The following is a 26,179-nucleotide window of genomic DNA, read 5'->3' on the forward strand; positions in this document are numbered from 1 at the left end:
TTTTCCTTATCAAAGTAAAAATCACCAGAGTCTATTCTCTTTTGCATCATTTGTTACTAATGGAATAAAATTATCCATCATTAAAATTACTGACAACAATAAAAGACAACCAACTTTTGATGGTGAGCCCTCCACAATAAACATTCTTATTGGAAAATGTCTGACTGATAAGTGAAAGAGTGGAGAGATAAACGTGAACAGAATGCCACGCACTTTCCCCCAGTTCATTGTCAAGAAATTGAATAGTTCTAGTTTTAGAATACCTTCTCATAGAGTAAGATTATGCTATTATGATATTTATGCTTTGATCATTTGCTGTTTCTGTGCTATTTAGGCCATTGTTTTACATTTCTTCTGAAATCACTTAACATAAATGTCTTTAAAGTTGATGCATTATATTCTATAACATTTTAAACACGATGTATTTTTAACAAAAAAGTATATTTAGATTACCCAGACAATAAAATTTACAATTTCCTTATTCTTTTATGTAAAACTTCAATACAAAGTCTGATGTTGATATATCATCAGACTTCTATGGTAACTTTACAAACACAGTCCAAAGCAGTGGTTCCTGAACTTCAGCTTTGAAAGTCCCTTTCAGGGCTTATTAAAAGACAGAGTACAGGGCTCTACTCTCGGAGTTTATAATTCAGCAGATCCTGGGATGGGGCCTGAGAACTGGCATTTCTAACACATTGCTGGCTGCTGGTGCAGGAACAACACCTTGAGAACCACTGGTCTGAACAACATAGGAAGTATCCTCAGATCTAGTCTGCTCTCTTAGGGTCTCATCGACAGTCACAAGGAAGTGATATGTTGGTGCAGAAAAGAGGTTGTTTTGTTTTTTTTTGCATAGTCAGCAAAGAAAATAGTTATTACTGTTTATAGAAAATGCATAGCTTAAGTAGGTAATCCTTAAATTAAAAAAATAACCTTAGCCCTGAAGAAGTTTTTAAAGAGGCTTCATAAACAAGGATTAAAAAAGGCATTGACTTTTGTCACCTTTAGTTGAATACAATAAGCATCGAAAGAATCCATTTAAATAGATGCCTTTTAACAGAAAAGCAAAGCAGTAACAGAAATTCATTTTAACAATATATAATAATAACAACATGTGACACTGTCTAGTCATGGATTCGTAACTCATGGGAACAGCATTCAGCAGCATTGGGAACATGTGAGGAATTTTGTTCTTTTAAGATATAGATTGTGCTCAATATGAAACTGCTCAACTAAGATAAAAATAACAAAAATAGTTTTTATATTAATTTAAATAAACTTTTCTTAAACAATAGCATAGTTCTTAAGGGCACTGACTATGCTCGGAGGTGATATACCCTCAGTTTCTATGAACTTAAGCAATTATTTATTAGCTTTATGCCTCCCTGTCATCATCTGTAAGATGGAATAACATAAACTAACCTTACACAGTTGTAATGATTAAATGAGGCAATGCAGGTAAAATAACACAGTCTCTAATACACATTAAGTATTCAATAAATGTAAGCCATCATCACTGAACATCAATTTCTTACAATTTTAAACGACTAGGGCAGGGAAAGATTCTATGGTCAAAGTTTGAGAAATAATTGATTCAATAAGAATAAAGAAGTTTATTTACTATATGACCTCCCAAGACAGTGCAATGTGTTTCTCCAGTATCTCCCAAACTGATTTGACCATGGCACCCATTTTCAAGAAGCATCAAGGTACACTAGTGAACATATTTTGGAATACATCTTTAAGAAATGTGGCTATGTTTAGAAGAACATTTATCACCTTGACTCAAAAACCATTTCAGTGCTACCTACTATACGAATATTTCTCTGTGGCTCACAACTCAAAGTAATCTCTTTTCATAAGCTAACCTAAATTAATATAATCTAAGTTTAAAGTATTCATTCATTGTTGTGTTTATGTAATATCTATGCCCTCCCACTACCCTGTGAGTGCCATAGGAGCTGTGCTTATTTCTGATCTATACCATATCCCTCATGCCCACAATAGTGACTGGCACGTAGTAAAGGCTTAATATATGTACACTGAATTAATTATTCATGTATTCAGTATAGACCCAAGGGAGGAAAGAGTAATGTATATCATTCTCCTAAATATCTTAGACTCGTGTTTATATTTATGTTTATGTTTATAGAGATCCACTTGTAGAAGGAAATAAAAACACGACCACTCTGTGAGAATAGAATATGCCTACATTTAAAGAAAATACATGTTATCCTTTAAATTTTCTACAACTCTTACAGAACTTTCCCAGCTGAACTCCTTTTGACAGTAGCAAATAGTGGTAGGAGAGGAATAATGGCGATACCTGATCCCAGGGAACTGAACCACTGTCCGACTCATGGTCAATGGATACAGATGTATTAGGGTAACTCCAACCATGAATTGTCATATTGTTTTGTTTCCATTGCAGTTGATGGACTTCAGCTTTTCTGATACAGGTGCCTCTGGTCCAGAGAGTGTTGAGGAGTTGGTCTAGTTCTAGAAATTTCATACAAAGACTGGTGTCACATGGAATAAAAACAGGTCATTTTCAGAATAATCACAATTTCACATTGCCACCGCATAGATATTTTATTAAGTAAATTTGGTTATGATGAAAAAAGTTTTATGCTGAACAATAATAAATGACATTTATATTTCACAAAGTTATTGATTTCCTCAAGATCTTGGTGAAGCTTTGGGGCTGAGCCAGTTTTATGAAGATGTTCCCACTGTATTTATCTCCTGGAGAAGATGAGTGGGCAATTCTACCAACGGAGGGCCTTCCATTGGGCCAATCACCTAACTCTTTTTCTAGGTGGAGTTCCCTACAAACACAAAGACAAAAGGTGAAACTGGCCTAATCCTTAGAAGATGTATTCTCCTGAGACACTATATATCTTTAATATATTAACTATAACTTTAATGTAGTTACGTCAGTCAAATTCTCTTTCTCTGAAGTATTTATGCAGAAAGGAAATGAAAAAATGTTGAAATTAGACACAAATTGATATTGTTTTCTAATGCTACTGTGGTATGATTGTTAGCATAGACTGAAGTTATCTTTCCCTTGGTACAGCTGTCAGTTTTGTTTTTTTTTAAAGATTTTTATCTATTTATTTTTAGAGAGGGAAGGGAGAGAGAAAGAGAGAGAGAAACATCAATGTGTGGTTGCTAGGGACCATGGCCTGCAACCCAGGCATGTCCCCTGACTGGGAATCGAACCTGCGATGCCTGGTTCGCAGCCCGTGCTCAATCCACTGAGCTATGCCAGCCAGGGCTAGCTGTCAGTTTTTACAAACTGATTGGTACAGAGAATAATTACATATAATGGTGAATTTCTTTGAATTTATCCATCTTCTTACTTGTGAATAAAATATCTCTGGTATTTTCCTAAGTGTTACCATCAGTGGTAGGAAACATTATAAACTAGTGTTACTACAATATTTTATGTTATTTTTAAAATATTTTATTTATTTGTTTTTAGAGAGAGGAGAGAGAGGGAGAGAAACATTGATGTGTGAGAGAAACATCAATCAGGTGCCTCTCCCATGCACCCTAACTAGGGACTGGGCCCACAACCCAGGCATGTGCCTTGACCAGGATCAAACCAGTGTCTTTTTTTGCTTTGCAGGATGATGCTCAACCAACTAAGCCATGCTGGCCAGGGATACAATATTTTATTTTAAATGACCAGTTTTTAACAAATAGTTATGAGACTTGCAAAGAAATAGGAAAGTGTGACCCACATTCAGGTGATAAAAACAGTCAGTGAACATGTCTCTGAGTATTTCTAGACATTGAATTTAGCAAAAACTCAAAGCATCTATTACAAGCATGTTCAAGGAACTAAAGGAAATTATATTTAAAGAATTAAATAAAATATGACAATAATAAATTAACAAATAGCAAATTTCAATAAGGAAGTAAAAATTATGTAAAAGTCCAAATGGAAATTTTGGAGTTGATGAATACAATAATTGAAATAAAAAATTCACTGGAATAGCTTACAGTATATTTGAGAAGGTAGAAAAAAGAATAATTATACATAAAGAAAAATTAATCGAAATAAATCAATCTGAAGAATCTGAAGGGGAAAAAAAGATCTTTTAAAAAAGAATAAGTCAGCCCTGGCTGGCGTAGCTCAGTGGATTGAGCACGGACTGCGAACCAAAGTGTCGTAGGTTCGATACCCAGCCAGGGTACATGCCTGGATTGCAGGCCATAACCCCCAACAACCGCACATTGATGTTTCTCTTTCTCTCTCTCCCTCCCTTCTCTCTCTAAAAATAAATAAATAAAATATTTTTAAAAAAGAATGTCTTAGAGACCTGTGGGACAACAGCATATATTTATATATATATATATATATATATATTCACAAGAGAGGAAAAAGAAAGAGAAGTAGAAAAACATTGGAGGAAATAATGATAAAACTTTCCAAATCTGATGGAAAACTTCATTCACACATTCAAAAGGTTCATCAGATATCAAATAGGATATTTACAAAAAGACCCCGGACACACTGTAGTCAAACTTTTGAAAGTCAAAGACAAAGATAAATCTTGAAAGTGGCAACAAATAAACAAAAATGAACCATCACAAAAATGACCCATCAGATACAAAGGAGCATTGATATATTGATAGCTGACTTTCCATCCAAACAATGGAGTACAGAATGAAGTGGACTCATATTCAAATTGCTGGAAGACTGTCAGTCAAGAATTTTATATCCAGCAGAACAATACTTCAAAACTGAAGGTGAAATAAAATCATTTTGATGATTTTATTTAAACTATTGAACAATTAATGGGAGAATTCATAGCAGGACTGCCTTACAATAAACACTAAGTGAATTAGTAAACACTTTTGGGTAAAAAGAAATGACCCAAAGTGGCAAACTGAGTTCATAGGAAGAAATGAAGAGCACTGAAAAAGTAAATATATGGGTTAGTATAAATGATAATTTATTTTCTCATTTTTTCTCTAACCTCAATGAGAAAACACTACAGGCTTTTCTTTTAGAGTCAGAAATATGATAAGGATTCAAACTGTCTCCAGTACTGTTTACCATTATACTGGGATTATTAACAAATGTAATTAGATTATAAATCAAACAGAGACAAAATAATTGGAAGTAAAAAAGTGTCCTGGCCAAATAGTTCAGTTGGTTAGAGCACTGTTCCAATATACCAAGGTTGTCTGGTCAAGGCACATACAAGAAGCAACTGATGAATAGATAAATAAGTGAAACAACAAATCAATTTCTCTCTCTCTCCCTCTCTCTCTCCCTTCTCTCTCTCTAAAATCAATAAATAAAATTAAAGAAAGAAAATGAAGAGGCAAAATTATATTTATTTGGAGATGATATAATTATATATCTGACAACCCTACAAACTTGTAAAAATTAAATAAAAGATTTAATCATGGAGGCTATTAAAAAATTTATGTGCAACAAATGATAACTTTTATATATACAAACAAAAACCAGTTAGAAAATGTAATGAAAGAGAGGACCCCATTTAAGGGAGCTGAAGAGAAAGTTAAATGCCTAGGTATAAATGTGGCAGGAAATGTCTAAAACTTATGTGAGCAAAATAATAAAACACTCCACAGAAACATACTTATAGACATGAACAAATGGAAAGACATACTATGTTCCTGGATTAAACAATGTAACATCTTTAAATGTCATTTCTCCATAAGTTATTTCATAATTTTTTTCTACAAGTTTTTTTCTCATAGCTTGAGAATTTTATTTTTATTAGAAAAAACACAAAGCCAGGAACATCCTGAAAAGAAGAACAATGAAAATAGCTAGCTCTACCAGACATTAAAATAAAAAACCACTATAAGTAAAACAGGGTGGTATTACCATGTGAATAAAGTGGAGCAATAGAACAAAATAGGAAACAGAAATAAGCCTGATTGCATTTATTGCTGCATTATATAAAAGTGGAATCTCAAATCAGTGGAGGAAGGAATTTTCACTACATATAAAATAAGATGTATAAGGAAAACTGGATAGTCACATAATAAAAACAACCTGGATCTATTTTTTACAACACATACCAGAATTAATTCAAAATGGGTTATAAACAAGAACATACAAGTTTTAAAAGAAAACACTGGTGACTTCCTTTATTATCTGAGAATATAGGAAAGTTCCTTAACTATAACTCAAAATCAAAAAACAAAAAGAGTAAAGTTTGACTAACTTGTTTATATGAGGATAAAAAATATTTGAAGAAACAACTGATTCTAGGTTTAGGCAGGAAATGTACAAGATACACTGAAATATCTTTTACTGTAACACAATAGATATAAAATGGTTTAAGGATTTTGTTAAAAGGACATAAGAGACAACTTGAATAAGATTTCATGGGGCAAAAACGGAAACACTCTGAGCACCAGTTAAGATAATAATGACAAGGATCAAGAGATATACAATGGTAATGATATTAAAAAGTTCATTGTTCTCCTTTGAAGGATATAAGGAAACTATGTTATTATTATTTTGAACAATGATAACTTTAAGAACTTCAATAACATGAACTTGTGATGAATGAAATATTTCTCATTATAGAATTACACTAATCAATGGAGAAATTAAAGAATTAGTCACCATTTCATAAACTCTAAATAATCAATCTAGACAATGATCATCAATACCGCATGACACTTTTTAAAAGGGAGACAACCAATGTTATGTACCTTGATGGATAGATAGTACTGACTATAAGACAGTGCCTCCAAATAAATACACAACCTATAGTCAATCAAGCCTCTACCTATAACAACAAATATACATGAAACACAGTGCATAGAAGTAAATATTAAATGACTAAAAATGAAATCAGCAAAATTTAGACTGGAAAAATAATCCTTTTATTTGGAACAAAAAAATTGCAACAGATGGCCCCGGCAGGTGTAACTCAGTGAATTGAGCGCGGACTGCGAACCAAAGTGTCGCAGGTTCAGTTCCCAGTCAGGGTACATGCCTGGGTTGCAGGCCATGACCCCCCAGCAACCGCACATTGATGTTTCTCTCTCTCTCTCTCTCTCTCTATCTCCCTCCCTTCCCTCTCTAAAAATAAATAAATAAAATCTTTTTTAAAAAAGAAAATGCTTATTAAAGTTGATGTTTCTCTTAAAAAAATTGCAACAAAATAGAGAACATGAGGGTGATGTTAGGAAAGGGAAGGCATAATACCTATAAAACTGAACAGACATGCCCATTATTTGCATTTTATGTACCTTATTTAGATCTTGATTCAATAAAAAATTTAAAAATATATCAGAAAAAAATGTCAATATTAATGGAAATTTTTATACTAAGGTGATATTAATGTGATATTGGTCATAAGGCACTTTTTAAAAGTCTTTTATTAGAGAGATTTATATAGAAATATTTAAAATTGATTATTTGCTTCAAAAGAATCAAGTAATGGGAGAGAATAGAGGTAAATACAAGATTATCCAATTGGTGGCAATTGTTGAGGCTAGATAATATGCACGTAGGGATTCATTATATTATTGTTTCTACTTTTATGTTTAACAATCTATAATAAAAAACCTAAACACTTAAAACTGGCATACTTCTTTTCCTCCAGCCCCCAAAATATAAGCAGTTGCAGTAGAGCTGCAACTCATAGGCAGCTGTTAGAGGAAATGGTGCATGGATCCTGGCATGAGCAACTAATAGCACTGAGATGGAACAGGAACAGGACAATTTCATTTCAATTTCTGAAATGAAATTGAATTCTCAAATGCAAGAATGGCTGATTTTGTGGGGTGGTGAACACACAGTACAATATATAGATGATGTATTACAGAATTGGAAACCTGAAACCTTCATAATTTTATTAACCAATGTCACTCCAGTAAATTCAATTTAAGAAGGAAAGAAAGGAAGAAAGAAAGGAAAGAAAGAAAGAAAGAAAGAAAGGAAGGAAGGAAGGAAGGAAGGAAGGAAGGAAGGAAGAAGGGGCCTATTTGAAAAATAATGACAGAAAACTTTCCTAACCTGGTGAAGAAAATAAATATAAAAGTCCACGAAGTGCAGAGGATTCAAAACAAGATGAACCCAAAGAGACCCACACCACAACACATCATAATTAAAATGTAAAAGGTTAAAGATAAAGAGAGAATCTTAAAAGCGTCAAGAGACAAGCAGTTAATTACCTAGGTGAGACCTCTACTAAGAGAGCTCTCAATAGAAACTTTGCAGGCCAGAAGGGATTAGCAAGAAATATTCAAAGTGGTGAAAAGTGAGGACCTACAACCAAGATTACACTACCCAGCACAGCTGTCATTTAGATGAAGGACATATAAAGAGCTTACCAGACAAGAAAAAAACAAACAAATAAACAAACAAACAAAACCTAAAACAGTTTATCACCACCAAACCAGTATTACAGGAAATGTTAAAAGGTCTTATTTAAGAAGGAGGAAAAAAAGATGAAAAATAGGCATAAAATGGTAATATATATCTATCAATAATTTAGTCTAAAAACAAAAATAAATAAATGAGCAGAATAGAAACAGACTTTTAGATCCTGAGAACATTTTGATGGTTGCCAGAGGGGAGAGGGGCTAGGGGTTTGGGTGAAGAAGGTGAAGGAATTAGGAAAAAAAAATAGCTGATTTTTGCCCAAATGGATGATATTAAACATCTCTTATGAGCAATTATTTGGATATTTTAACAATGATTCATGATGATTAATATCTAAACAACTGGTCTTGAACTTACAGCATAGATTTCCTCTAACTGTATTCTGTCTTGTGGTCTTATGCCTCTTCCAGTTTCTTAGAGTGACCAAGCCTTCCACTGCCATAGGTTTTTATATTACTTGAAAAGTGGAATTGCTGCATGCCTTCCCCAGAAATGAAAAGTATTGCTAAAATATCTCAGCTCCTGGTTTCCATATCAAAATTATTCTCAGCATAAGATGTCTTTCCCTAGTTTCTTTCCTAGTTATACCAGGTAGGTAACATGATTTATTTGTATTTCAACTTCCATCTTAACAGACAATACAAATAAATTGTAGAAAAACACAACTGCCATTCAATTTTCTGTGCAAACAAGTCTGGAGAAAGATCAACGCTGAATTGTATGGCTACCAGCTCTGAATCCCTTCTTTCAAAGTTGGGAAATATGACCAGATTATGAGAGTATTGCTGGTCCCTTGGTAAATTCATAACTCCCTCTATGCTGTGTTTTCTCAAGAGGAAGTGCGTTGTTAGCAGCTCAAGCTATTATGCAACACGGCAGGATCCCCTGGTGCAAAGTCGGGCATTTGGATGCAGATTAGGAAAACAAATAATTTCACTCTCAATGTCTTGTCAAGAACAAAGAAATGTGCAAAACAGATATTCTGATTCTATCTTGGCTTCCCATTTTATCTTGGAGCCCCTCAAAAGCTGGTAATCACAAATGTAGCCAAATGGATATTTCATATTACTTTTATTTAAAATCAAATGACTTACTTATGGTTACAAGCAAATTGCTACCAAGGCTCTTGGACCATTTGGCCTACTATTTCATCATTCTACACTGTATTTTGTAACCCTTTGGCTCAGCACTATGTACTAAATAAGAAAGTGTTCAGTTAGTACCTATGGCAGATCATTAAAAACTCTCCCTTTGGCTCTACACCCACAATTTCAGCATCACTGCTGAAATGGGCCAAGTCCATATTTTTGCTTCAATACCACATAATTATCATCATAGTATGTTTGCTTAAAAAGGCCATCTGAGCTGTCTTACTACACACTAAGAGGAAATAGTTTATAAAACGTACCTGAACAAATTTAGTCATCAAAAAGTGCTAGTCTTTCTTTTTGGCACAATTATTTTGTAGGTGTGACTTGGAAGTTAAATTCATGAAAACCACCCTTACCTGATAGGTGAAGAGTGTTTGTACTATTCAAGGAACTGAAAATATATTCCGTGAAATAGTCTGGGGCAGGTAAGTTTCCTTGCCCCAGACAAACACCTTGAAGAGACAAAGCAATGATTGTTGCCGCCAACTGGGGAAGCGTATTTTCGTCAGCGCCATCACTGTTTAGTATTCCAGACTTTTTCTGCAGCATTCTTGTTTCCATACACTAAAATCAGACACAGGGTAAGAAGAAAATTTTAACCTCTGAAGTTATTAAAGCATTAAAGATGTTTGGATTAAAACATCTCCAGGATTTCCCTAAGGATAAGGAATAGTTCTTCATCAGAGAGGATTGCATTGTTGATAAGAATATGGCTGCCATCGTTCTCTAGTCGGAAATACCCCTATTTGGAAAATTCTTGTTTGTTTTATCTGCCGCATCCCTTAAAGATATGTTTTTCTCCAAGGAGTTCTCTTGTTTCAACTGTTTACACCCTTTTATTTGGTGGATTTTTTCTCTCCAGCTTCAAGTACAACCTGCAGTGATGACTTTCAAATCTACATTCCCATTCTTGATTCACACTGGCTCTGCTGCCTCGTATCATCACAGAGCACATCCCGTTTTGTACTTGCATTTAGTCTCACACACAATGTGTGCTGACCACAAATCAAAGCCAGCATAGTGTCTGTGTTCTTTGAACTACCATTGGATGTATGACATGGGACCTTTTCATGCATACAACAATTTCCCTCATTTAAATTATGAACATATGAAAGGTTTGGATTTTGCCTTAGATCCCAATAGTATCCCTATTCATTTATTTGAATATTTATTGAGTGCCTACTATGTGCTAGACACTGTGGTAGGTCCATTGCATATACGTTGTGTTTTCCTTCTCCTAGAACTATATGCAGTGGACACTCTTTTCACAGATCACCTGGCAGATGAAGGGCAGAGTCCCAATGTGCATTCAAATCTGACTCCACAGACTATGTTCTTCAATACTCTTCCTCTTGTGTATAGAAATAGGTTGAAACCCAGGATGGTGCTCGGACTTCCATATCATCAAGACAAGTTCCATAGCATAGGGCTTGGGATAGAGAGCTAAGGCATTAATATTATCTCTGCCATTTCTATCGGGGTGACCTTGGGCAAAATGATTTTATCTTAGCTAATCTTCCTATTCATTATTGGTTAAAAAGAACAATGACACCCAACACAAAGTTTACAAAGATTGGATGAGATAGAGCATGTAAAAACACTTAACCAAGCCCTCGGCACACAGGACACAGTCAGCTAATCACAACTGCTATTAACGCTGTTACCAGTGTCTAGGATACGTCTGAGAGTAAGCTGGCAAGATCCAGATTGAGAATAGCCTTATATTTAGCGCTACAAGAAAAATTCACTGAAGACTCCAGGGGAACCACTGAATTATATAAACAAGAGAATTCTACAATAAGGTATTATACAGAAATATTCTGATGGCAAACTAGTGAGTAGATGGACAGGGTAGAATTTAAGAGCAGGAAGTCTGGTTAAGAATTTATTGATTAATCTAAGATATTTCTTTATCTAAGATGGTAGAGCCAGAGATGAAGAAAGTACATGCTTTTGAGGAATATTAATTAAGAAGGTAGACTAGAGGGCTTGGAGAAAAATGTGAAGGACTATAGTCAAAAATGACTCATGTTTCTGGATTTGACAACTATACAACAGCAATGCTATCCATTATCCCCCAAATTTTCCCTAAATACCCAATACATGTCTGCTACTTTTGTAGGTACTGGAAATGCAATGATGACCAAAACCAGAAGCATTTCCTACCCTGGAGCTTAAAGTTTAATATTGTTAATAAAATGATATTGTAATCAAATATAAGATGACAACTGTAGCAATAGCTTTGAAGAGAGGCACATGGTACAATGAGGGTAAAAACAGACAGCCATTCTATTCAGTCAGGCAGATCAAGGAAGGCTTCTATGAGATTGTAATACACAGTCAAATTTGAAGGAAGTACAGGAAGGAATATTCCAAGCAAAAGGAACAGTGGGGACAAAGCTCTGGGCAGGAGGGAGGGTGGCAAATAGGAAGGGCTGGAAGGAGGGAAATAGTTGGGGCAGATAGGGCGAGGGGAGCATGGGGAAAGCTGAAGGTCTGTTGGCAGATGATAGAGTTTGCTCTTTATCCTAACATCAACAAGAAGCCAAAGGATGATTCTGAGGAAGGGATGGGAATAGGGGTAATATGACTGGATTTGTGTTTTGATAAATCTATCCTAGCCACTTGGTGAAAAATAAAAAGATTGGAAAGAGACTCAGTGATTACTAATCATACAGTTAGAAGGCTATTACAATGGTCCAAGTAGATTAGAAAGTGGTAGTGATGATAATGGAGAAAAGTCAACAGGTTAAGGAGATCTTCAAGAGGTAATGGAAGTAGGACTTGGAGAGGGACTGGATGTAGAAGGGATGTACTTGGAGCAATTGACTGGATGGTGATGCTGTCCACTAACACATGGAGCAACACAAGAGGTCTCAATCTGGCCAGGATAATCAGTGACCTTGATTTTGGATATGTTATGTGTGAGATACGATATACTTAAAAAAAAAAAGAAAAAAGAAGAGGTGCTATGTAAGATACATAGATCTGGAATCCAGAGGAGAGTTCTGGAATGGAGATAGACTCTTGTGAGTCATCTGTGTGTATAGATGCCCTAGCCGGGAGACTGCATACAGAATGACAGGAGGCTGAGACAAGGCCTTTAAGACCACTAATGCTTAAGAACTGCCCAGAGAAACTAGAGCCTACACAGGTGAACATGGGTGCCAGAGAGAGGAAGAGAGAAAGAAAACAAGGAATGTGCAGTGTTATACAAGCCAAAATACAGACTGTTTCAAGAGCTACATAAGCAACACCAAGGAAAGGAGCTATTCAGGATAAAGATAAGTCTTAGATTTTAATATTAAGTTTCAGTTGCCAGGGAGATATCCAAATGAATATTTTTGCCATATTGGTGTATATGAGAGTCTATAGCTCAAAAGAAATACCAGGGCCTGCAGCAGAATTGAAAGTAATCAGTATTTGGTTGTGCATGAGGCTGTGAGAGCATATCATGCAGCAAGAGCATGTAGAGTGAGTAGAGGAAAATTAGACGGTGGGGCCGTGGAGGACACATGATTTAAGGGATGACAGATCAAGTGCATCCTCCAGAGAACTTGGTACAGAACAGCTAGACAAATGAGAAGAAAACCCAGGAGATATGGGTTGATGGAAATAGAAGAAAGTATGATATACAGGATGACAGAAATCAATGAATAAAAGACAGTTTTATGGAGGCAGGACAAAAGTGAGGGAGCACGAAGCAGAGCATAGATTAAGAAACAAAATGTATGGAAATAAAGAATGAGAGAGGAACTCAGCAATAAGAAGAAAAAGTAGGTTCATCAAAATGGGAATCAGGAGGAGATTATTGTGTCTGTTTGCATTCTTGTGATATAGGACAAGGAGTGAAGAGTGCCAATTGGGTTTTTTTCTTAAGTTTGTAATTGCTGAGCTTGGCAAGAACATATTCATAGCTGTGGTGGCAAGAAGACTGAAAGGCTGAGTCAGTAACCAAACTTTTGATAAATTTGAAGAAGTAGCCAGAAATTCTGTGGATGAAAACAGCAAGCTGAATTAACAGATAATAAGAACCTTATCAAGGTGTGTTTTTTCATGAATGTTATAGAGAGTAACAGTCTTGAAGTGACATTGAGGAGAAAGAGTTCCAACCACTGCTTCCAGCCATAAAGTCCTTAGGATGTGACCATGATGTGGGTCCTCCCTATAAGAGGCAGAGCCAGTGGAGAACTGTATAGATAGATCCCTGTTCATTACCATGGAAATGGCAAACAATGGTAAGAACAGAGATAGGTATGAGCATTAACGGATTGAGTCAAGAAGATAAAATGGAGTAGTTGGGTGAAAGAGAATGAAGAAATGGAGAGATGATTACCCTCTGGGCTACTGGGGAGGATTGCTGGATTAGAGTACCACAGTATAAAGTTGTTTCTCTTGGTCAGCTGGTTAAAACCCACCTGGAGCAGCTATTAGTGAGTTGACCTATGGAGATTGAGTCCTGTGCAGACCAAGACCTGGAAATGCTAGTGGGGGTGGGCCTGGTCTACCAGCACTGTCTGTGATCCTACAGCCTCTAGTTGGAGAAAGCAGCATCCTGCAATGAGGTACCAACAGGCCTCCCATAAAAGTCTGGATTGACTGACTTTCTAAAGGAATCCCAGACCAGGTGAATGGGCTAAAGGACCCTTCACGGGAACTGCCATAGTGCTTTCTGCTAGGAGATCATTGGTCTAAGGCCTAGCAAAGTTTATGACTCAATAAGAGTTCAATTCTTTCGACTGAATAGATGAATAAAGTATGTTTACACATAGTATTGAACTATTTTATCCTGTTCTAGGAATGTTTAATCTCCTGAACACTTGGAATATGCATATGTGTTGGAGAACCAGAAATCTGCATGAAATATGCACATATGATCTGCTTTTTAAGCTCTGGATTTCCATGTCCATTTAATCTGCATCAAAAGACAGTAACAGATAGGATAACTAAAATCCTAGTGGATAATCTGGACTGATTATGTATTATATAGATATTGCAGTGAAGATATTATATGTAGGAACACCTCCTTAGTTAAGCAAAAATACTGAATTATATAAAGAAACCTTATTTTCTCAATTGGCAATAAAAACAAAAATATATGGTCAAATTTTGAGATTCATGAATCTGTTGCTGAAGTGATGTTCATGAAGTCCTTAGTAAAATGGTTTTCCATTTGTTCTGCCAATAACAAGAGAAATGAAACATTTACAGCAAATTGGAGACATATTTGCTGGCCATTATGCTGCAGCATGATTACACTGATGCCAATGAGCTCCTGAAAAACAGAATTGAAGGCAAAAATCAAATTCACTTTCTCATGTTGCTGTAGTCTGAATGTTTGTGTCCCCCCAAAACTCATATACTGAAATCCTAATCCCCAAGGTGATGATAATAGGAGGGAGGTGATTAGGTTGTAAGGGTGGAGCCCTCATGAATGGGATTAGTGCCCTTATGAAAGGGACCCCAGAGAGCTTCCTGCCCCTTCTATTATGAGGATACAATGTGAAGATGGCATCTATGAACCAGAAAGAGGTTCTCACCAGTCACTCAATCTGCCCAGCTCCTTGATCTTGAACTTCCCAACATCCAAAAGTGTGAAATATAAACCTCTGTTGTTTGTAGCCTTCCAGTTTATGACATTTTTGTTATAGCAGTTCTAATCAACTAGGACACATGTCAATGAATATTTCAAGAGAAAAAAAATATGTTTCCTCACACTTTTCAAAGTGTGGTGGTGGCTCCTCAACAAGTTCTTTCAGAAAATGTGCATTTAAAAGCTTTCCTATGATCAGAGAACTTGATCTGCTGAAACTTCACATTGCAAAGGGGAAAGCAAGAAGGTAATTGGAAGGCCAGCTTTTGCTGGGATAGTAATGAAGGCAACGAGAGAGCAGGGGCCTGTTTCCCAACCATAGGAACTGTGAGAAGAGGAAAGCTCTTGAAGAGACCCCTGAATATATGCAGCATGAATCAAAAGCCAGAAAAGAAATATTCTCTTATGAATCATCTTTTTGCAAGCTGCTTCTTTGATGAAAAAAATAACAAATTCATCTCTCAAGCTGGTTCTGCCTTCCCCTTCTCTAGCAAGAAGGCAAGGTAAAGAGACACAGTGCCCAAACCACCATGGTTCAGTCCTTGGAGACTGGTCAAAAGTTGTAAGTCACACTTACTTTCATGCTCAGTGTTGGGGTGGGGGGACCTCAGGAGAAGACAGCTGGCCTGTCACCTGGCTGGCCCACTCACCTACTCACCCACCCAGTTTCTGGCTCAAACTCACTTAAAATAATTAGTCACTACATTTCCCATTTTAGACTCAATTTTAATTATGTCACTTAACATCTGTATCTAAAAACTACAAATACTTACCTTTCTTAGAAGTCCCTGAATGTTTTAGGAATAAATAATTGATGAAAAAAGGCTCTGAGGCTGTGTCTTTGTAGCAGAGCCAGTTAACAATTTTGCCCTTCTTACCTGGCTTCTAGAAGTGTCAAAGTACCGTCGGGTGAGTGCCAAGATATCTTCTGTCTCATTCTGTGAAAGGAAATAGGAGTCTTCATCCTGCCTGAGGCTGAGGAGGCTGTGTAGGTAGAATTTGTACTCCTTGTTACTCATGTTGAGCTTTGAAGAACAGATCTCCTCCTGGTGAATGATGTAATAGAGGAGGAGAAGAGAAACCCTCTGGACCACTTCATCTCTGAGCTGATCGTCTAAGTCTCCTCCAGCTATCAGCAACAGGGCATCTGGTTCAAAGCACTGTGCAGAAACAAAAAGCAAAAAACAAAGACAGAAACACAAACAAAGCTTAACAAATAGTCCTAGAACACTAATGACCACTGTTTCCACTGCTTATATCAATAGGAAGGGAAACTGGGCAGGCCCAACAGCCAGATTCAAATAAGAAAGTCATGGTCCTGACTGGTATAGCTCAGTGGATTGAGCGTGGGCTGCAAACCAAATAAGAAAGTCATGGTTGGACTTTATGTAACAATTATGTCCTCCAAGAAAGCTCTTATTCCCTAAGAGTGGCCCCTCTATGTCCAACTACAGAGTCATGAGTTGTCCATTTGCTACCTTGAATTAAACTAGCTGACTCTTTGGCTTTGAGAGCAATGGTCCATTGTATTTAGAATGAGATCCAAGTTCTTTACTAGTCTCTCTGTCTACCAATTTCATCTGCCTAACCTACTTTCCCTACCTCATCTTAGCTTCAGTCCACCTTTCTCAGTAAACTTCTGTCCCTGTGATTTTCCTACCAGTTCCACCAAGTGCTTTCCCACCATCTCTCAGGTCTTCTTGGTCCCCTCACTTCTCTTATCTCAGTTTAAAGTGCCAGCCCCTCACGGATGCCTCCAGCACACGCCGTCCAAAGTTGAAAGCCACCACCACCATCCCATGTTCTCCAGCACAGCACTGTTCAGTAGAAACAGAATGCAAGCCACAAATGTGAGCCATGCACATCATTTTACATTTTCTAGTAGTCACATTTTAAATAGTAAAAAGGAGCTAATGAAATTAATTTTAATAATACATTTTATTGAAACTTTCATGTATAAGATACAATCATTTCAACATGTATTAATAATAAAAGTTTTTTAAGTTGTCAGTGAGCTACTTAACATTCTTTTTGTCATGCTAAATCCTTGAAATCTGGTGTGTATTCTGAACTGACCAGTGTAGACGAGCCATATTTCAAGTGCCCAGGAGCTGCATGCAGCTGGTGGCAGATCTGGTACTCACCATTTTTTATTTTCTTCGTAGCACTAGGAATCTAAAATTACATTGTCTATGGGTTTCTTTCCCTCTCCCCTTGATGACAGCTAGTCTATTTAGACTGAATTTTGTCTGCTTTGTGCACAGTTCAGTCTTAGCATCTAGCACAATGCATGGCACCTATGGGGTGTGAAAATGGAGTGCATGGATGCCATCTGCCTCTCTTAGCCTACCAAGGAGAATTGCTAAAAATGTTTCCACAATGCTGTATTCATTTTATGGCCTAAGGACAGACACCTTGCTTATCTAATCTGGCAAGAGAAGATGTTTGAGGTAATGCAGTGGAACATTGAGGAAAAGTTAGGCACAGGTTGTTGAGAGAAGCTCTTGCAGCAAAACAGGAGCTGCCGTTCCTGAGAGAGTCAGGGAGCTGCTGAGAATTCTCCCAGGACCCCAGAAGCAGCCCAGTACAGGGCACCAGCCTTAGACTGAAGGCACCGAGAGATACAAGTCCTGAGCCCCAGAGGGATTTGTCCCACTATTGGACAGCTTATACCTTTTTTAAACTGAGGTATAATATGTAACATCATAATAGTTTCAGAAATATAATATAATGATTCCATATATATATATATTGCAAAATGATTACCATGGTAAGTCGAGTTAACATCCATCACTACACATAGTTAAAATTTTCTTGTGTGATGACTTTTAAGATCTCCCTTAGCAACTTGCAAATACACAATATGGTAACATTAACTACAGTGACCATGCTGTATATTTCATCCCCAGGATTTATCTTATAACTGGAAGTTTGTACCATTAACTACCTTCATCTATTTTGCCCACCTCCTCACTAAGTACGGTATTATATTGCTACATCTTTTAACCTATTCTCTGACGTGGCAGTTTCAGTGGTTCTAATTCCATGTCTGCTGTGCATCTCCTGGGTAACATCTGATACAAAGTGTCTGAGTCACGAAAATACAAGTCATCCATCTCTAAAGTGAAGCACTAACCACAACTTCACAAGCCACATAGACTCCAATCTCTCCCCACTCAACTGCAAGGGACAAGCACTCAGCAAACAGAGGGCCAGGCTTCCCAGCAAGACCAATTCTAAAGACGAATATTGAGCTCCACCATGGAAACCACAGAAGCCTTTCAGTTCCCTAAGCAGCTCCCTAGAAATGTCCATGGGCTGGTTGCTGTCGGCAGGTATCACACCAGGACCCATGAAGGTAAGTCAGTTGAAACAGGTAAAATAAAGCCATTATTTATACCAAATAACCCTCTGAAAGCAAGTGAGTGGTAGTATTAGCTACCATTTATTGGAAGCCATGTGTCCAAGACAGTGCTAAGCTCTTATGTATTGGGCATTCCTCAGTCTATAAATCTAATTGGTTCTGGAAAAGGTGTCAGATAATGATTTTTTTTGGATGGTGGGAACCTTATTACATTATTTTAAATGAAAAAAAATGTCCACAACCTATATAAAACTCCACCAAATATTTCTGCATAACATAAAGTATTTGGAATACCCATTACCCAATTATTTAATGCATAATGAATTAATAGGTACATTTATATGTAATATTCAAGGATTCTGCACAGAAATATGCATAAATTATGTTTTCCTTCTGAGGGAGGTATACACATAGTATGTGTAAAAACTAAGGCTCAGAGAGGGTAAGTAACGTGCCTAAAACCACACAGCTAATAGCATTTTCCCAGTCTTAATTCCTGTTCTACCAATGATAGATTTTATTCTGTTATTCCATTGTTTTATGCTATGGAAAAGACAAGATGATAGACCCACCTACAAACTTGCTATGCAACCCCTCACCAGTAATTTTATCTCTTCTGTTTGGTGGGAAGAAAATCGATCAATGAAGAGGCTAGGAGATTGTTAAGGCTTAATATCTATCAGTAAGAATATGCTACATTTTTGCTTGGTCCTTCCACCCCCTAATCCTACCCCCACCCCATAGCTGTCATTTTGCTCACTATTTATGAGTTGGTCTCTATTTTGCTCACTAGTTCAGTTTGTTCATTAGATTCCACATGTCAGTGAAATCATATGGTATTTGTCTTTCTCTGGCTGGCATATTTCATTTAGCATAATGTTTTCCAGGTCCATCCATGCTGTCACAAAGGGGAAAGTTTTCTCCTTTTCTACAGCTGAGTAGCACTCCATTGTGTAAATGTCCCGTAGTTGTATTATTCACTCATCTATTGATAGAGACTTGGGCTGTTTTCATATCTTGGCAATTGTAAATAATGCTGCAATGAACACAGGGGTGCTTATGTGTTTTAGGTTTCAAATTAGTGTTTTGGGTTCCTTCAAGTATATTACCAGAAGTGGGATTGCCTGGTCAAATAGCAGATCCATTTCTAATGGACATGGACACAGTGTGGTAACTGCAGGGAGAAGGGAGGTATAAGGGGCATAAGTGGTAATGGAAAAAAATACAATAAAAATGTTTACCTTTTAAGGAAGAGGAAAGCAGACAGTACTGTGTTCTGCTCTGAAACTGGTACAGATGATGCTGTAAATGTGGTTGTAATTTACTTTCAGTGGTATAAAGAAAAAAAATCACTTAGCCTAGGAAAAAAAAATAGTACAACCAGAGGGTTGAATGAGGTCATGTTCATAGACTTTCAAGTGCAGTTCAGGTTGTTTGATGAGGCCAGGTAGGTAGGAAGAAGGGCATCAAGAACAAGAGATATAGGACCTTCATGAGGCCCCCAGACCATGTGCACACTTGGATGGTCAGGGTTGGTTGACAGCACACAACAGTGTATACACCCACCCTTCATCCCATCTGAGGTGCCTGAGACCCCTGTCCATCTGCAGCTCCTCCTCAGTACTCTTGCTTCGTCTGTTCCTGGGGTTGGGCATGGCACGGGGCAGCAGAGAATGGGGTGAGGTCTGTAACTGTGCAGATGTTCTCTGCAGAAATGATTTGTAAAAGCCTGGCTGCCATAGCTCAGTGTATTGAGCTCGGGCTGCGAACCAAAGCATCGCAGGTTCGATTCCCAGGCAGGGCACATGCCTGGGTTGCAGGCCATGGCCCCCAGCAACCGCACATTGATGTCTCTCTCTCTCTCTCTCTCTCTCTCCTCTCTCTCTCTCCCCGCTTCCCTCTCTAAAAATAAATAAATAATTTTTTAAAAGAAGGAAATCGTTTGTAACTAGCATGCAACTTGGAAAATAAATTGGTTTCTGACTTTGAAGGGTTTTAAATAGTTGTGGAAGCAGCTCATTTTGTCTGAGAGATTTTGGTCATCTTGAATAAACAGATGTTACCTACCCCTTGCTTTAATGTTTTGAGGCCTGCTGAAAGGAAGCTTGACTGTGAATCAAATGACTATGGGCTGAAAACTGTGTGTTCTTTTATGATATTTGAGTCTTAGACAAGTTCCCTTAATTCAGAAGGTAGTGGCTGGAGGAAAGAAGTCTATAGGGCACATCAGAAGGGCTGATGTATGAAAAATGTGATTCTCCTCTGAGCATGGATGTGACAAAAAGCACTATGGGGAGGGAGTTGTGAAAGGATGAGAATGTTCAGCTTACCACCACCGTTTTAGCTAAAGTTTTTGCAGAGGCTCAGTTGAGTTTGGGAGAGGATGTTTGCAAAAATTTTGCACACACTGGTACCCTGTGCGCATCAAGATCTGTCCAAAGCTCCGACTCTTTGTTAAGAAGAATGGGCTCATTCAGAAACAAGCCATTGATTTCTCTTTTAATCTTGTCAGGTGGAGGAATAAGGTTTAAGGGGGAGGAGGGAAGCACAGATTCTGGGAATTAGTTGTAAAATTTTTATGAACTTTGGGTAAAGACTGCTTAAAATGTGAGATGCCCTCCTTACTAAACTAAATGGACCACTCAGATATTGGGTAATTTTCCACAGGCTCTAATTCAGCTTCATTCACTGTTTGTCTGCCAGGTGAGAGCCTCAAGGACAAAAGCTGCATGAAATTGTTCTTCTTCTACATGAATAAAGCAGTGATCAAACCGGCAGGATAAACTTTAAAGGTTTTAGACCAAAAGATGTTTAGAATTTGATTTGGGATCATGAGTAAACCCACTGACCTCTTTTAAATTCTTAGCTTTTTATAAGGTGTTGGGGATTTTTTGGTGGTGGGGGGTGGGTGGGTGTTATTAACAAGTTACTGTAAAATACAAGGGGGAAATTGTATTCCAAGTTCCTCCCAAACAAAAATCAGGATGGATGTCAGCTGATGGCAGGCAGTAGCTTTTTGAGGGTCTGTTCTAGATTTAGTGGCATTTCTGACTGCCAAAAAGAAGTCTTAAGTGGGAAGAGTTAAGATAAACTTGTTAGATAAACAAGATAAAGTTTGATGCTTTTCACACTTTTAACTGGGCAGTTAGGGCTAAGGGAAGGAGGGGTGTGAATTAGATGCAGAGCCTTAAAGCAGTGGTTCTCTTCCTTGAACTGGTTGGAGAATGAGAATCGCCTGGAGATTTTGGCTGGAAACGCCAAGCCCCTGGGAGAGTTGAGGGGGGCTGGGGACCAGCAGGAGGGCGATGCTAAGGACTGTCTCATTTCCCAGCAGCACTGCAGGTACTTTGCAAACACTGCTACACAGTGTCCCTGGAAAAGGAGGACTGGACATTTCCATGAGGTACAGGAAATACAAGGGGACTCGCTGCTCCCAAGCTCATTCAAACATGGCCATGTGGTCCTCACAGAAAGCAGCCTGAGGAAGGAATCTCCCCCCTGGACCTTTTGAAGGAGGAAGTTGAAGTTGTGCAAATCCTAACAGCTAGAAGTTGCCAGAACACTGCTGGTGGACTCCAGACACAACCAGGTTCTTTTCCCTCCAATACACCTGGAACCCACGTAGGGTAGTGGTTGTGATTCTCATCATAACCGAAGTGCAATTTATTTTTTTGGAGTTACTTAATCCCTCATTAAACTCATCAAAACTCTGTTCTAACCCTTCTCATTAAGAAAAGGCCCCCATCAGGCAAAACTACCTATTTTCAAAGGCTGCAGCTTGAATACATTTACTTTTAAATGCACAGTGCTCTCAAATGCTTCAGATTGATTTTTAAAAGACATCAGTTTTTACCTGGACCCCAAATAAAATTTGGAACTTTTTTCATCTTCACTTCTTCTTTTTTCAGATATTTGGGGATATGAACTCACCCTTTTGTCCTCTTTTCACCACAAAATCTCTAATACAAATGCTGCCTCTCGGTGGACAAAATCCTTAAAAAGGCAAACAAAGATCCAATGACGACGGAAGTCCTGTGATTTGTGCCCGGACGTGTGTGTTTTTGAAAGCAATGGGACGCCATTTCTTTCTGAGCATTTATGGATGACACGGGGCGGTGCCCCAGCCCCTTGCTTGTGGTGATTCAGGTGAACTCTAGTGCTCTGAGCAGGTTAAACTGAGATTTGCCTTTTTCCTTTTTTTTCTGTTTTTAACCTCAGTCTTTTCCAAAGAGAAAAGGAAATAGCAGCAGCAAGAGAGCAAAACTATTAGAGACAGTGTTTCGCTTCCTAGGCATGGAACTAATTCAAACGGAAGCTGACTTGGCCAAATTCTCGATAACGTCACAGAACCAAAAAGTGCAAAACAACTCCTCCTCCCCCCCAAAAATGGAGAACAATTTTGCATGTTTACATCCCCCCAAGCTAACCTAATATTGAACCAGCCTTAATAAGGCACGTCTGTCATTAGAGAACATTTCCCTGAAGCAAATTCTCAGAGGACATTAATAAGATATGACTCCTAGTTATTTCCAGTGGGAAGTCTTATGTTGCTATATATATAAATTAATGTCATCACAGATGAGCTGCCTACTAGAACACATGTTTTCTGAGGAAACCCTTGGGAATAACACTAATTATTGAATTATTTATTGTTTGCACAGAACAGAGAAATATTCTGTCTGTGAGCAAGACCCTTCTGTTATGAAAAAAACAAAACACTTGGCCAGAAATGTTTCCCCAGAACCAAGCAGGATTGAGAAAGTCTGCCAAAATTTATTTTGGGGTCCACTTATTTGCTTCTCTTATTAGTTTTTTTTTGTGGGGTTTTTTTTTTTTTTTGCATCTTCATTTATTTATTTATTTATTGGTTTCATTCTGAAAAATCTCACCAGTCAGGAAAAGAATGGTGAAGCACTTGTGTCTGTGGACATTTAAAGACATGGATTCCCACCCCCTGTGCATTCCTGTCGATCCCCCAACCATGCCACCCCCCCCAATACAGACATTTTGATTTCACGTTAGTGTAATTTTACATTGAACTGGCCTGAAGAAATTTAAAAAATTCTGTCCTAGGCAAGTGTAATCTCAGTCTCTGGAAGAGGAAGCCCCTGCAAGGGTATTTTGTGAAACCTGCCCAGGCGACCCTGACGTGCAGCCAGGGTCTGAGTGGCCTGGTCGGCCAGGAAAGGCTGGGAGCTGGGACGCAGGAGCTCTGGGCTTCATTTAGTTTCACCTATGGCACTCCGTTCCCGACTTGGGTTTCTTATTTTTGAGATGATTATCTACTTCGTTACCCACCGTGCAAAATATTAGAAAATGCCATTGATAATTTAGGGAAAAGCACTTAAAAATTCAACAGTAGACAAACATCTGATCACTGTTTTTATGCCTCAGAAACAGACCCTCTCTAACCTGTCTTGTGCAAGTTGACGGCAAACTCACAAAAGGGACTGGTAAATCAGTAAAGAAGATCTACCAGTAAAGATTGCTAAAGAAGAGAAAACTGAATTCACGCTCACAAGTCAATACCTTCCAACCTGCAGAAGGGTTGTAGAAAGGCTTACAAAACATTGCCTTTTTAATAAAAAAGAAAATTCTCCCTGTCTTTAAGTGCTGTATGCAGAATGCAGAATGACTTTTTGTCTCCCATCTATGGGAGTTATTATGCTCTGTGCACTTGAGCCCTGGAAGTTTCCCCTTACTGTGCTTTACCAAAGTAAAAGGCTAGAAAATCCATTGCTCTCTTCTGAACCCGCCCTGGTACCTGATCCCATTCTGTGGCACTAACCAGACTGCAGTCTCCTTGCATTCCATTTATCCTCCGGGGGCAGCCAGTTTTCTCTAACAGTGTTTTGATAAGGCTTCTTGAGTGGTTCAGGGGTGGGTGGTCGCCAGCAGAGAGAACTCGGAGTACTTCTGTCAGCTGGCCAGGACTCCAAGTGCCGCTGCTGTCCTGCGTGGAAGATTTCTCTGTCTCAGTAGAGGAAACAAGGCCGAGAAGAAGGAACAATGGCAGGCAGAATACTGAAAGCTTTGTCCAGAAGCACATTTCCACTCTTCCTTTACCTCAAGTCTGTCTTTGATGGAGCAGGTGGGTTAGTGTTCACGGTGAGAAATGGTAACCAGAGGAATTTCTGTGGTGAAGGGGGAAAATAAAGTCTTTAATTATTGTGCCTGAAACATATTTGAAAGGATTCATTAATTGGGTGGCTAAGCTGATTTGCAGTGACAAGCTGTTTCTGAACAACAGGGAGTCTGTAGGTCATTTATAACCCCAAATGGTCAGAAACTATCATGGTTGTAGACTTTCAGACTGTAGAAAAGCCAAGAATTTTGTTACATTGTCTCTCTCTGAACTAAACCTAGAGTCAAAAAATTAAGGAGAATACATTTCTTTGTCCATCATGCTGGGGGTATGAGTCATGAGAGCCAGGACAGGAAACTTCCGCATTTTATCTCCTTGTTAAGTAAAACTTTCAGTGCTTTGTGGTCCCTATTGTTGAAATAAGTAAATAAAACAAAAGGGAAAACACATTTTAGTAAATTATCAATGTTGTGTTGAATTAGAAGGTTTTAGACAAAGGAGGATACAAGAAAAAAATACTAATATTCAGAAAACACCACTCAGTTTTTAGATTTTAGTTTATTAAAAGTACAAATGATATAGAGCCCTGGCCAAGTGGCTCAGTTGGAGCATGATTGTGTCGACCAAAAAGTCATGGGTTCAATTCCTGGTCAGGGCACATACCTACCTGGCAGGTTAGATCCCTGGTCGAGGTGCATATAGGAGGCAACCAACAGATGATTCCCTTTCATCACGTCTATGTTTCTCTCTCCCTCTCCTCTTCTGTCTCTCTTCCACCCCTTTCCTCTCTCTCTAAAATCAATAAAAACATATTCCCAGGTGAGAATTTTGAAAAAGAGAGTTTCAAGACCTCATGAGCCATGATAAATCCACATAGTCAGTGGTCATTAAAAGGATGGTGGGACAACTTTAGAGCTAATCAGCAATCTGGAAAACATTAATCTCTTCAAACAGTTGCTTAAGAAATGCAAAATTTCAGAGTCTTGGCGTCCACTTTACATCCACCAATAAATCCCACTTCCTGTCAAAAAGATGAAGAAGGAGAAGGAGAGGCAAAGGAGAAGGAGAAGAAATGCAAAATGTTAACAACATGTCAGATTTTGGCCCAGAGATAAGGTAATAGTGACTGCTGGGTAGGAAAAAACATACTGGGATTACTTTTATGGGTTTTTCTTAAGGCATTTAAGATTCTTGGGTTAGCATTTTAAAAATGGCAGAAGATGATACAAACATTTTTAAACCCAGTGCTTACCTTCAGAAGAAGACAAATGATTATTTATCTGGAGCTTTGCGGCCTTTTAAATCTCAGAGAGTATTTTGTGGTTGCAAAGTTCTCTGTTTTTAAAATTCCTTGACTGTGCACTGGGAGCTGGAACGGATTATTTCAGCCCAGCGAAGTTTTCAGTTGCTATGGAGAAAGCTACTCTGAAGGTAACAATGAAGGTGGATAAAAGTGAGAACTTTCGTCTGGCAAGTTTTCAGGGAAATCAAATAAAAGTGGTTCATGAACCCAACTTTTTCCTATCAATAATTACCATTTTTTAAAGAACCATCTAAAGTTAATCAATTTTTTTTAGAATTGGCCTTT

The 26,179-nt window shown here is 37.9% G+C and overlaps 1 protein-coding gene across 2 annotated transcripts in view; it reads right to left on the reverse strand.

Annotated features, from left to right (window-relative positions):
- The window catches only part of SLC39A12 (solute carrier family 39 member 12), a 63,114-nt gene extending 37,170 nt beyond the window's left edge, over nt 1–25,944 (reverse strand). For both annotated transcript variants that reach the window (XM_028507632.2, XM_036023706.1), the window contains exons 1-5: nt 25,844–25,944; nt 24,295–24,640; nt 16,021–16,302; nt 9,906–10,113; nt 2,330–2,502 (exon numbers count right to left, since the gene is read on the reverse strand). In XM_028507632.2, the coding sequence (XP_028363433.1) occupies nt 2,330–2,502; nt 9,906–10,113; nt 16,021–16,302; nt 24,295–24,555 (924 nt within the window). In that variant the 5' untranslated portion in view covers nt 24,556–24,640; nt 25,844–25,944. The remainder of the gene's footprint in view (nt 1–2,329; nt 2,503–9,905; nt 10,114–16,020; nt 16,303–24,294; nt 24,641–25,843) is intronic.
- Between the last annotated feature and the right edge of the window lie 235 nt (nt 25,945–26,179).

This window comes from Phyllostomus discolor, chromosome 1 (genome assembly GCF_004126475.2).
Source record: "Phyllostomus discolor isolate MPI-MPIP mPhyDis1 chromosome 1, mPhyDis1.pri.v3, whole genome shotgun sequence".
NCBI lineage: Eukaryota > Metazoa > Chordata > Mammalia > Chiroptera > Phyllostomidae > Phyllostomus > Phyllostomus discolor.